The 12,762-nt window shown below is 57.3% G+C and overlaps 4 protein-coding genes across 4 annotated transcripts; 2 read left to right on the top strand and 2 right to left on the bottom strand.

The window, feature by feature from the left end:
- Positions 1-244: 244 nt before the first annotated feature.
- On the bottom strand, positions 245-1,918 carry GNI_078540 (hypothetical protein; the record flags this gene model as incomplete). Its single annotated transcript, XM_011132269.1, has 1 exon — positions 245-1,918. The coding sequence occupies one exon, from the start codon at positions 1,916-1,918 to the stop codon at positions 245-247; it is 1,674 nt and encodes a 557-aa protein (XP_011130571.1).
- Positions 1,919-2,188: 270 nt separating this feature from the next.
- On the top strand, positions 2,189-2,686 carry GNI_078550 (hypothetical protein; the record flags this gene model as incomplete). Its single annotated transcript, XM_011132270.1, has 2 exons — positions 2,189-2,458; positions 2,516-2,686. 2 exons carry the CDS (start codon positions 2,189-2,191, stop codon positions 2,684-2,686), a joined length of 441 nt encoding a protein of 146 aa, XP_011130572.1.
- A 521-nt stretch (positions 2,687-3,207) lies between these two features.
- Positions 3,208-4,643, bottom strand: GNI_078560 (inositol polyphosphate kinase; the record flags this gene model as incomplete). Its single annotated transcript, XM_011132271.1, has 3 exons — positions 3,208-3,456; positions 3,629-3,705; positions 3,752-4,643. The coding sequence occupies 3 exons, from the start codon at positions 4,641-4,643 to the stop codon at positions 3,208-3,210; spliced, it is 1,218 nt and encodes a 405-aa protein (XP_011130573.1).
- Positions 4,644-5,778: 1,135 nt separating this feature from the next.
- GNI_078570 (hypothetical protein) lies at positions 5,779-12,642 on the top strand (the record flags this gene model as incomplete). The annotated part of the gene is made up of 3 exons (XM_011132272.1): positions 5,779-8,959; positions 9,030-12,539; positions 12,614-12,642. The coding sequence occupies 3 exons, from the start codon at positions 5,779-5,781 to the stop codon at positions 12,640-12,642; spliced, it is 6,720 nt and encodes a 2,239-aa protein (XP_011130574.1).
- Between the last annotated feature and the right edge of the window lie 120 nt (positions 12,643-12,762).

Raw genomic sequence — 12,762 nt, forward strand, 5'->3', positions numbered from 1 at the left:
AAAGGCATGGATGGAGCGACAAAGGCATGGATGGAGCGACAAAGGCATGGATGGAGCGACAAAGGCATGGATGGAGCGAACAAAGGCATGGATGGAGCGAACAAAGGCATGGATGGAGCGAACAAAGGCATGGATGGAGCGAACAAAGGCATGGATGGAGCGAACAAAGGCATGGATGGACCCGCTCTCAGGCATAACGGTTGGTATATATATGGAACGTTTGTTCCGCAGTGGATGCGAAAAATTACTTCCTTAGGATTGATTTGATTGTCGTCCTGGAGACTGTTGTATCGGCAGCTGCGTGCGGTTTGACTCTGTCTCGGATATGGTTTCTGGCGACCTCGCAGTCCTGGATATCGCGTTCGGTCATGACAATGGGTTCCACGCGATGGGCGAGGTCGCCTTTGACAACGAAGTGTTCGAAGCCGGCTCGTTTGAGTACAGCGGCACTGACCGCGGTGGGTGCGGTGGAGATGTCGTCGGCTACCTCGACGATGTATTTTGTTAGATCTGGTTTGGCGAGCCAGCTTTGAACGGTGGAGCGGTACTGATTGGGTGCGATGAGTTTGGCTGTCTGGATCATGCGGAGATATTCGAAGTCGAGACTGCCAGTACCTTGGAGTGCGCGACTACCGAAGGCGTGGCGCATATTATGGCCGTCCACTACATTGGAAGTCATGTACTCGTTGAGGCTAGAGATCAAACAAGCGCGGGCCCAACGTACATCCGCTCGTTGCGCATTCCATAAACTTTTGTTCTCTAGCGCTTTTCGGATTGCAATGACGAAATGGCGGCCATCGTTGAGGAACTGCAGTAGCTTAGCCGACTCCCTCTCTATGTTCCGCATGACTCGGCCCACCTCGTTCAGACGATTACGCGCGTCGCCCGGACTACCTGGGCGACCGAGTAGCTCCATCAATCGCATCTGCTGCTCCCACATCGTCATGGCATCAGGTGATAGCGAACTAAAGGGGTTGTTTACATTCGTAATTTGCTGCTGGATGTGCATCGGAAAGTGGTCATTCACAGCCCCCACTAGCGCCGCAGTGGGCGCCGGAATGAGCCTCCCCGCGCCTCCAAAGGAACTGCCGCCAAAGGAAGTGGCCCCGAAAGTGGGGGCGCGGAATGAAAGTGACGGACCAGGGTTATGCTGGAAAGTTATCAACTTCCGTGCTACAGCACCGTACTGTTGCATGGCCTGACTGACCGTGCTATCCGTCTGCTGCAGCAGCTCGTTGTATTGCGAGAGAAGTCCCTGATCCTGACGTCGCGCGATGTTATCGCCCTCGTCGACAAGTGCGTTGATGAATTCCACCACCTCCTCCTCCTCTTCTGCATCCAACTCGTCTGCGTCCCGGCCTCTGCGGCCGCCGTCGTCTTCTATTCTGGTCCAGTTGGCACGCGATGCCTCGGCCAAATTCTGCTCAATTCGCGACTGGATCTCAGGCCACTCCCGCACGCCCGGCAGCCGCAGACGCGTGGCCTTGTCGCCCAACTGTTTGCCAACCTCCGTCCAGAGTATACGCCCTAACTCCTCCACCGCCTCCGCGGAGATGTACGCCGCTTCCTTATTTGCCAGACTACGCACCGCCTCGGTAATGTCATTTATCGCGCGCGTCACCTTCTGCTTCGCCAATACCTGTCTCCGCAATGCACCATGCACCGCAGGCCCATCCCACTGGCACAGGTCCTTCAGCCAACGCGCAGTCGGAATTTCCGGGTACAACTTCTGCGCGTACCACGGTAACCCCGCTAACACCTTCTCCAGCACCTCCTTCCGACCTTCGTCCGAGATCGGCGTTATGTGTTGCAAATGCACATTCCGGTAAATGTCCGGCGGGCCGTAACTCGTACTCGCTACCGCCAAAAGCAATGCTGCCTGTCGTCGCTCCAACCGCACGCCAGGGGAGCCACGCATTTTCTTTATAATTTAGGCTTTGGACTTTTGACTGGTGCCGGGAGAAGATTTTGATTTAATTCCGCCGGGCCCTCGGCCGACCAAGGCGTTTCCCCAGTATCGGGCGGGGTGAAAAAAAATAAAATGAAGTCGGCTGGGAGCGTCTCACACGAGACAGCTGCATCCACCGTCGTCTTGGTAGCCTATCTCGCCTCTGGGGGCTACGACCGGGAGCGGTCGAGGAAGCAGTTTACGATGACTGCTTTATGTAACCACCATGTCAAAGTCGGAATGGCCCCGGCCTCTGTGGACATTTTGGCCCTTCTGAACGCCACTGAGCGAGCTGCCGTTGGGCGGGGAGCTCAGAGTGTGACCACGACCAACCCGAATCCTAGGGAGGCGGAAACCGACTCCGAAAAATCGGACCAGAAAGAAAAGGAAGCCTCGTCCTCGGCCTCGTCCTCTGCGGAGCCCAGCACGGAGCCCCGTTTTGAGCTTATAAATGACCCTGTGGATGAGCAGCCGCCCAAAGAAGGTCGCATCAGAAAGTTTGTGCGTAAGGTAATACCCTGTATGAACAAACCCGAAAAATCTAGGCCCAGAATAAATCGGTCTCAGACTCCCAGTCCGATCCTGCGCAACGTTTCGACCACCGGTTTCCGAAACGTGCGAGTGGATGCCAACTCCCGCGCCCGGGTCTTGACGGAAGAGGACAAGAAGCAGCTGGGAAAAAATAACCAACTTTCATGGAACCTCGTATCGCGCCCGATTCCTCCCGCGCAAGACTAACTATAAACAGAACAGCAACTTCATCACCCTAAGAGAAAGAGAATACGGACGCGACTGACTGAAGCGGGCACACACGTGAACCCGGTCATAACCATTTGGTCACAACCGTCTTTTTATCACTGAGTCAGTATCAACACACTGAGTCAATATCTACGTACTGACTAAGCCATTTACGTGCTGAATCATCATAATTTTATCGCTTACCAATTTCTTCTGGGTCTCCTGTATGCGATAAGGTCGAAGGAGTAGCCGCCTGCTTGGTACCTTTTCCACATATACGGCTTCCACGGATTGACTCCTGTGTTCTGCGCTTGTAGCCACTGCCGATTGACCTCCTGGTACTGCAGTTCGTTGCGTCTCCGGTTAGCTTCCCCTCTAATCCTCTGCATGCTGTCAAAGGGAGTCCCCACAGCCATTGCTGACCTCCGGTGCCCACATTCGTATCAGCCCAGGGAGTCGGTAGTCGAGACCATCGGTATGTTAAGGTCGCGTGGTTGTATGTTCCACGAGGCATGTCACTCTTAAGTACCACTGGACGCAGAGACTAGACCCTCGTCGTCAGCTGCGCTCTCAGCCCCGACAGAAAAGCACGCTGTCTTGGGGGAGAGTGCCATGGCTTTGGGGGATGCTGGCACGGACTTCGGCAACAAGATGCTGACCAGAATCGATCGCAATGACTTGATCCCAAACAACAACTCCTGGTCAGGTTCAGCAACGCCTGGCCGCCGATCAACCAGGGTGTTGGCAAAGTCAATCAGCGCTATTCCACACTATCGACATACCAGTACATACACACACGCACCGATACGCACGCCGTACTGATGCATACATCGTGCACACGCAGTTATCTATTCATGCAGGGTGAACCCGCAGCCTGGCCGCAATTGGCGCTCTGTGTGGGCGCTCTGTGTTGACACCTGTGCTCATGTGATGGCTGCCTACCTTATCGATATTCTCCGCGTCCCAGTGAACAAGGAGTGAAGCTCCCCAGAACTTCATGCCTCGCAGGTTGTTGACAACTGCAGAGAGATATAAGGTTCAAAAAGGAATCGAGTGCGCACTTACTCGAGTGGATAGCAGAAAGTTGGTTGACCAGGGTGGCAACCAGGGGTGTTCTCGGCGCAAAGTTATAAGAGAAGCAGTCGATTATCTCTTGGCGCGCGGACTGGGCGCTAATGCTCCGTCCCCAGTACTTATCTTTGACCACGAGGACTCCCGGCTGCGGATGCACGCGTGTGCCACACAACCGAAATCCCAGGGTGCTGCTAGTCGTGGTGAGGGACTTGACTAACTGTCGAAACACCTTCAGCGGACTTCGGTTGTGCAGAGTACGCTGACAGACGCCCATCTTAATGTCCATCAAACACCCGGCCTCATAGTCATAGATAATGTCTTTTAGAAGTATGCACGGGAAGGACTTGGTCCGCCCCCCAACCATGTCTTCCCCGCCTAGCCATTCACCACTGCCAGGCATCCGACCCCCAGTCCCCGGCCGCTGACGATTCCCCAGGGGGTGACGACTCCCCGGACTAGCAGGCTCATACTCGTGATCCTCATACGCGTAAGCCTTATACGCGTGAGCCTCACACTCGTGAGCCTCAGGGAGTCGGTCCTCCGGTTGACGGTCCTCAAGTGGACGGTCCTCAAGTAGACGGTCCTCAAGTGGACGGTCCTCAAGTAGACGGTCCTCAAGTGGACGGTCATCGAATGAAGGGTACTTGTCTCCGCCGCACCCGCTGCAGCGGTTGACGGCTTCCTCTATGCCGAAGAAGGGAGCGGTGATGGGTTGTAGGGCATGCAGCGGAGAACGACGGTCGGCTATTTGCCTGTAGATGTCAGCCTCATGGACGGAGACTGGCTTCAATAAAATCCACGGTTCAGTCCGCAGTCGCTTCAGCCGAGTGTGGCCCCCTGTTTGTTTCTCGTACTCGATACAACTGCAGTCCAAGCATCGCATTTTCTCTTTAATTTAAAAACCAGAAATGTGCTCCAAGACTTGCTGGGCCTTCTGCTGCATAGTCTACTTCGTTGTAGCTGTATTATTCCTCGTATGCATAGATCTAGTCACTCAAACTGCTCGTTTTCTCAGACTGTGTTGGGAGCCTACTGTTCCAACAACACTTCTCTCTCTCAAGTACCTGCAGACAAACGAAAGAGGACCGCAGCCCCTTGCTATATTGCCCTCGTGGTAGGCACCTCCAGCCCTCACACGAATCGCACACCCTACCTCTCCTCATACGGTCGCACACCCCACCCCCTGTCCCGACCCGTACTTGGGACGACCCGTACTTGGGACGACCCGTACTTGGGACACCCGCTGCTACCGACGGCTACGTTCTTCAGGCATACGCCCTGTGTGCCATCGTCTCTGTTGCGTATCTCGTCGTAAAGAACAAGAAGAAGCCTGCGGAGGAGGCGATCGCTCCTCGAAAGGCTCGCGCGCCGGCCGAAACCGACGCGGCGCCTGTCAAGAACCGATCCAGCCTGTTCGAAAGTGGCTCGGCGGAGTCAAGACGCTCCGGCGGTCTATGAGCCATCGCTTCCACCAAGGACGCTTCCACAAAGGACGCTTCCACAAAGGACGCTTCCACCAAGGACGCTTCCACAAAGGACGCTTCCACCAAGAACGCTTCCACCAAGGTAGGGGCAACCAGCCCAATTATGTTCGGCGACGTAGATGTTCCCGCGACGTGACTGTTCCCCCATCGTAGCTGTTCCCGCAGCGTAGCTGTCCCCGGCAATACCGTAGCTGTCCTCGGCAACACCGTAGCTGTCCAGTGACAGCGTAGCGCTCCCCGGCAGCATAGCCGCCAACGCAGGTGCGCGCAGCTGCGCGCAGCTGCGCACAGACGGTCGTCGTCATCGACCTAATTTTGATACAGACTCTTGACGTAGTATGTATCTGACGCGAGGTGGGTTGACACGATGCGAGATGGGCACTCGCGCAGTGGGCTGAGACGAAGCGAAGTGTGGAAAAGCAGGGAGGGAGGTAGACTCTGGGAAGCAGCGCTTGGGAGCGCTCCCTAGCGGGCCCTGGTTTCCATTCCTGGTTTTGGTGCGGGTGCGGGTGCGTGCGGTAGTGGTTTATTAAAATGACGTCGCGTTTGATTGCGCCGTTGTTGGAGCGGTTGCAGGAGTTCGTGGGTCCTCGATGGCAGTACTGGTTGACGTTGCAGGAGGCTCGTTTGTGGGGTATGTCTCCGGAGTTAGAGTTTCGGGACGTGCCTTTACCACAAGGTATCATGACGTTGGCAGCGTTACCATTGGCGGTGGATTATAGTAACATCCGGACGGTGCGTGCCAAGTTCAGTTGGCTAGGTATTTTGGGTGTCGGCGGAGGCGGGAAGATCGAGGTGGAGGCGGAGGATGCGGAGGTACGGCTGCGGTACCTGTACCCGTCGGAATGGAACCATGTATCGCAGCAAAAAACCTTCGGTCGAAAGGAACGTCGGAAACTGAAGACTTGGTCGGAATATGCCAGTAGTGGTAAAAGGCGATTACCAACCGGTGGCTTCAAAGAGACCCTTACTGCGCGTATTCTAGGTGGCTTGAATGTTAAGTTGAAGCGAGCACACATTACTCTCGCCGATGATGTTTCTAGCCATTTCCCAAGTGCGCTGGAAGCTGTCATTGACGAATTGCGAGTTTCGGCGCCACCTGCCGAAAACAACTGGCTCACACCGCTCGAACTGGAAGGCACCAAGAAACACCTGTTCGAGACCCTCTGGATCCGATTCCTCGGTTTCCATATCTGGTTCAAGGAATGGGAGGTATCACGCATGCCCAATAAGCGAAACATGTTCTCCTTCATGGTCGATAGCTATCCCACACACTCTACCAGTTCCGCACGGTACAAACACCCCGTCACCGACCAACAAAGACAGACACGAATGCTCTTTAACAACATTTGGGACTCACTCAACCTCCATCTTAAGCAAGCTATCCAACAAGCCAGCGAACAGAAACAAACAAATCGACCCCGCCAAGCACGTGACGAAGGACCCAAACGAGTCAGTCGAACGGAGTCTGACGCTAGAGGCCGTCAAGATGATGATCTCCGAACAAAAAATCTCGAGACAAACGGCCTCCGATCAGTCTCTGAATCAAATGGGACGAAGCATCCGGATCCTGCAAACCTGACACAAAGACTGAGTCGAATGGATACGTGGCACGCAAATGGATCGAGCGAATCCATATTGCAGATCGATGATGAAGAGCTCGAGGAGATAATTCAACACACTCTTCTAAACCAAGGAGTACATGGAGCAGCCGTTGTCCGGTCCCCCCGAAAGGGTGGTGGCAGCAGGCGCTGTGTTAGAAGACACACCGACGTCATGCGCGCCTGCCATATGACTCCTGACCCGTCTCTTGATCCGTCACGAGTTTCGCGCCATCGGCCGCCGGGGGTCGGCACATCTCGAGCCAAAAGGAAATGTCTCCGTTGCCGTTCTCGGCGGATGGAGCGCCTCAAGTTCACACTACCCAAAACGCCTAGAGAAGACCTACCTGGTTTGGACGACGTGTTCCTGGAATGTTACGAAGAGGACGAAGACGGACAGCCCTATTCTCTGAGTGACAGCGATCACAGTACTCTACATGGCAACGTCTTTTACGACGCTGATGAGGTCTACGGTTATGTACCGTCTATTCTGTTTGATCCACTGGAACTTCATTGCGCTGGTGTCCCAGAGGAAGACGGTAATCGTTCGGTAGCCACTAGTCGCTGGCTCGATCCGAAGCTAAGTTCTGCAATGACGCCTGACGTTGCCGCCCGCAGTAGTCCCGGAGTCGCCGACAGTAGTCCTGGGTCAACCAGAGCGTCACCGGACCGTCACGACCAAACACCGGTTGCGCCGGTTAGCTCCAGTTCGTGTTCTTCGGATGAATCATCCGATCGAGAAGAAGACATAATTGGGAAGCTGCGCAGGTACCGGGTGTTTGACTCAACGACTCTACAGAATCTGACGAGCAAGAACACGCATGCCTGGCGGGTCACGGCTGCCGGAGGTATTCAGATGCACGTGATTACAAAAAAATGGAATATAAGGGCGCTGTCGGTTTACGACTTGCGAGACCAGCCCATGAAGGGAACTTCAATTACTTTTTGTGCGCATCGGGCGAAGCGTGGCCAGGCGTTGCCGGCCGAGAAGGACGAGGACGTCGAGGTAATGGAGCTCTCCATTTGCCCAGCCGCGATGGAGACGATATACTGTATAATTCGGCATATTGAATTATTCGGTGCTTTCGTCAAAGGGTCTTCTCAGCCCCTCAAACGAACCATCGACGCTGCCACTGCGGAGCGGTACGTCGCAGCCCTGCGGAAGCTGGCTAAGGCGAAGGGAGCCAAAGAGAGAGAAAAATATGCGGACGACGTGAACAAAGTAGAAAGCGTATACAGGATTACTGAGCTGATGTATTTGCGAGAAGTGGCTCATGATCCGCTTAAGACTACCATCCAGGCGCTCGCGACTAACCGCAGAGTGACGCGAACGGGTCTCCCGGGTGCGGGCATCTCTGGTGTCGCGAGCATGGGCATCCCGGGACCTGGCCCGAGTGCACGAACCGATAACAGTGGGCGCTATGAGACCACAAGTGACAAATTCTGTCGAGAGATTAATTGGTTTGTAAACGAAGGAACGACGACCATCCGGCTCTGTCGGATCAAGGCAATTCTGATTGGCGAAGTCAAGCCGGGCTACCTTGTCCAGGAACATCGCCTTCAAGGATTTGGAGAACATCTGCCACACCCGCTACGGGTCGCTTATCCGGCGCCTCAGACTAACAAAAGACCGTCACCGCCCATTTGGAAAGAATTCGATCTGAATAAAATCAAGCACACTCTTTCATCTATGATTGGATCATCCAGACTTATTGGAACCGATTATGTCCACCTGGGCGTCTACAACGAATCTATTACCGCCCTTATGTCTATTAATATAGTTATTCACAAATGGACCCTAGATCAAAAGGGTACCTATATCTATATTAAGAACCTTTCTGCGTTCCGAACACCCCAAACACTTCACGTGGCTGGCAATCCACACACTCCTTGTCATCCCAAATGGCAACTACCGGCGGTGCTGGTATATCCGCAACCCCTACTGGAATGGCCATCCGATCTAATCCTGTCGCCTTTAGCCACCATGGATCGAAATAGGAATGCCGCCAAAGTGTCATGCTGTTTAAGACGTGTAGCCAGCGTCAGGGAGGCCACATATCCCACTACCGAGGACCACATCAAACTCGTATCCGACAATCAGCAATACAACATGCGTAAGAAGTCCATCCGCACCTATTTCGCCATTCAAAATGCGCCACTTCCGACATTTTCTCTAACCTTTAGAATTGGATGAAGCAGGCGTTCCATTTATCAATTACGGCAACAACAACGTTAGGTTCGCATTGCCGCTTTATTACAAGTCTTTTATATCTTGTTTCGAAGGAGAAACCGATTTCTTGATTGCTATTGAGGATCGGCAAGAGATATCCAATAGGTGGACTCGGGTGTTTATACCCCGGATTTTCCTGGATTTATCGGGGACTTTGGATATGCTGGAAATCATAATCCCAAATCTCAGATTAACCAGGGAACTCATAAGGGATTACGACAACCCAGCGAGTGAGCCGGTGGCAAAATATACGAATATAGGCTATAATTGCTCCTCGATTCACAAGTGGATAGATGTGTGCCTGGCCGGTGGCTCGGTGAGTGTTAGCCCGAAGAGCGCCCGGGTATGGCGAAGGCTGAGGACGGAGGCGGAGATTTATGCTTTGGGTTCCATCAATCCACGTCAATCGGTTTACGTTGACAGGACGCAGTCCCTGTTGAAGCTGCGAAATACGTCAATTATGGATGTTTTGGTTGTATTTAATCAAATTTTTGTTCATATCTTGCCGGACGGACCTCAGCTGATCGACGCCAAACGGATTTCGGTGGCTCTCCACCAGAAGCGCTTGACCTCCCACGGTGAAGGAGGCGGGCAACATTACCTCACTTCGATCAGTGGTCTGAATGTGGACCGGGGGACCTCACCCGGTCTGACGGGTACTCAAGGCGGAGCCTTTCCAGCTCAGGGCGCCACAACTCAAGGCGCCACAACTCAGGCCGCGGCGAATCAAGGAGCGACGGAGACGACGCCGAAAGGCTTGATTGATATTCGCGAATTAGGACTCAGTGTACTTTCAACTGAGGGAGAAGGCCAAAACCCTTCAGGCCGTGCGATTCACGTGGAATTCGGCGAAGTGCAGTGCAACGGCGTCGCAGCCGCAGTGGAACTGGCGTTGACCGCCTCTGAGCTGTCGGACGCCGTGGACACGGCGCAGCTCCGCAGGCTCGAGCGCTGCCTGCGCCAGTTCACGCAGCACCGGGACATCGAAATCGTGCGGTCCGACTTGGTGCCTTCCGAGTTCAAGACGAAGCGCCAGGACCTGACAAAGCGGCTGGTCAAGCCGGTGGACCTGGAGACGCTGCGCAAGTTCGGGGCCGCAGGCTCTTCGATGGTCGTCACGGTGATGGGCAGGCTGTTCTCCGTCGTCGGCGACTGCTCAGAGGAGACGAGCGTGCACTTGGGGCTGCACTACCCCTCGTTCTTGCTCGTGCAGGGCCTGACGACCGTGGACCTGCGGGCGGGCGTGAACGAGCTCTCGGGCGTGCTGGCGACGCCGCAGGGTCAGGTGATCAAGCCCTTCCTGAGCAAGCACGTCGCGCACTTAATGGTCTACGGGCACCGCCTGCCGCCGGCGGACGCCGTGTGTCTGTCCCGGGACGGCGCGACTGTGCACACCGCGGCTGCGCTCGCCGCGGCCTCGCACCCAACCACTGCGCATAGTGTGACTACGCACGAGCGCTACAATGCGCTCCTTAGTGTGACGCCCTCGCGGATGGAGCCGTTGCCGGCGATCCAGCCGCGACGGCCGTGCGACCAGCCGGTGTCGGAGGCGGCGGTGCCGGATAGCGTGCGTGCGTGCCGCGTGGGCGGCGGCGACTTGGTCAGCGAGGTGGCGGCGGACCTGGAGGAGTTTTTCGGGGCGCTGGCGAGTCGGCAGCAGGCGAGCGAGATTTTCGCGGAGACGGTGGCCGGCGTGATGACGAGTTTCGAGCGCGAGACGAGTCAGGTGCAGTTTTCACTCACGCGTGCAGAGAACGCGACGGAGCTTGCGGCCACGATGCAGACGCTCTTCTGCTTTCTGGACGAGGGCGTGATTGCGCTGCTCAAAGCCGAGGCGGACGGTGCGTTGGCGCGACTGCGGCGCATGGGTGGCGAGGCGCCGCTGCTGACTGTCTTTGGCGACCCGACACAGGGGGCCGAACCCCCGACGGCGCGGGAGCCGTTGCCGTGTCGTGCGTTGGTGCGGCACAACTTGGCGCTGCCCTCGGAGTTGCTCAAGGGGCGCATCCGGACACAGCAGGAGGCAGCGCGGCGCGCGCGTGAGGCGGAGCAGGCGCGTGTGGCAGCGTTGCCGTCGCGACTGCGCCTGGCGCTGCATCTGCCCTCGCTTTTCGTAGGGCTCGCGCCGGGTGCAGCCAAGGTCGCCGCGCTCTTCCAGCTACCGACCACGCGCGAGGTCTGCGCCACACCGCTCGCGGACTGCGCGGCGCTCTACCTCGCCAACGTCGACGCCTTCCCACGCGCGGTCATCAGCCCGCGCCGGCACCGGGCACCTGCGCAACTGGCGCTCGACCTCGCCGACTACCTTGGCGCCCCGCCCCTCGCACGTAGCGTCCTCCTCCTCGAGCGCAATAGCCTCGTCGGCCTCCGCCTTGGCGCGCAGGAGGTCTCGGTTGAACTGCGCAAAACGGCCGGCAAGAAACTCGCCAGCTTCCACACCACCCAACTATCGCTCTCGCTCCACCACGACCTCGACGCGCTCCAGTGCGCCCTCGGCCTCTACGGCATCGCCGCCCGACTCGAACTGGAGACGCCGCCCGAACCGCCGCCGCGGCCGCCTGCGCCGGCGGCAGACGCAGGTTCGCCCGGGGTCGCGGGCAACGACGAGGCGGAGGCGCCGAAAGGCGAGCCGAAGAACGCGGCGACGGAGTACACCCACGTGCTGGGCAAGCGCGTGTTGGTCGAGGGCTGGAGCGCGCCCGTGGCCGAGGCGCTCGACGCGTGCTACGTGGCGGCGTTTGAGCGCACCTTCCGGCGGCCGGTGCCGCGACCGGTCTGCGAGGAGGACGGGCGGGTGCTGCCGTTGAACTTTTTGGCGCTGGAGCTCTTTGCGCTGTGTTTCTGGGACGCGGAGTTGCTCGAGACTAAGGCGCACACGAGTGCGGGGCGGCACCGCGGCTCGAGTCGTTTCGTGACGAACGAGTCGGTGGCCCGGATGGCGGCGCCTTCCGCGTTGCGTTCGCGCGACGTGACGCTCTGTGCGCTGCTCTGCGTGCCGCCGCCTCCCTTCTTCCTGTATCACACGGGCGACGACTACTACCGGCACACTTGTGTTACGCCGCTGGTGCAGTCGGTGAACGACCTGCGTACGGAGCTAGTTTTCGGTGACCGGCGGCAGGCCGGGGAGGAGGAGGGCAGTCCGCCAGCGCCGCGTGAGGGTGCGAGTCAGCCGGATCCGTTCCTCTCGGTCTCGATCCGGGCGTGCGCTGCGGGGCAGCACAAGCACATCGTGAACAACACGGAGCTGGGGAGTGTGCTGGTGGCGGCGGGTGTACGTCACCTCTTCAAGTTGGACGCCGTCTTGCGTCGCGCACTGGCCACGGTCAAGCAGTGCACCGCCTCGCTGGGTGCGGGCACCGCGGCGGCGGGGGCGGGTGCGGCTGGTGCAGGTACGGAGGAGGAGGTGGAGGATGCGTTGCACGCGATCGACAACGCGTTGTTGAAGCAGCACCGTGCGTTGATCCGTGCGTTGCACCTATGCGACGACGTGACGCAGAAGTCCTGTTTCCTCACGGGCACGACTTTCCGCAATCTCGAGATTGCGCTCATCCCCGACGAGTTCCTTGACCGGCGTGGCACGCTCTCGCTCACGGCTTGCCGGCGCCTGCTGGAAATCTACGCCCCCGAGATGGGCGCGGCTGGTCGTCTGCTCGCCGACGAGGTCTTCCGGCTGCTGCACCGGGCTGG

Source organism: Gregarina niphandrodes (genome assembly GCF_000223845.1).
Source record: "Gregarina niphandrodes unplaced genomic scaffold scaffold00014, whole genome shotgun sequence".
In the NCBI taxonomy this organism is placed as follows: Eukaryota; Apicomplexa; class Conoidasida; order Eugregarinorida; family Gregarinidae; genus Gregarina; species Gregarina niphandrodes.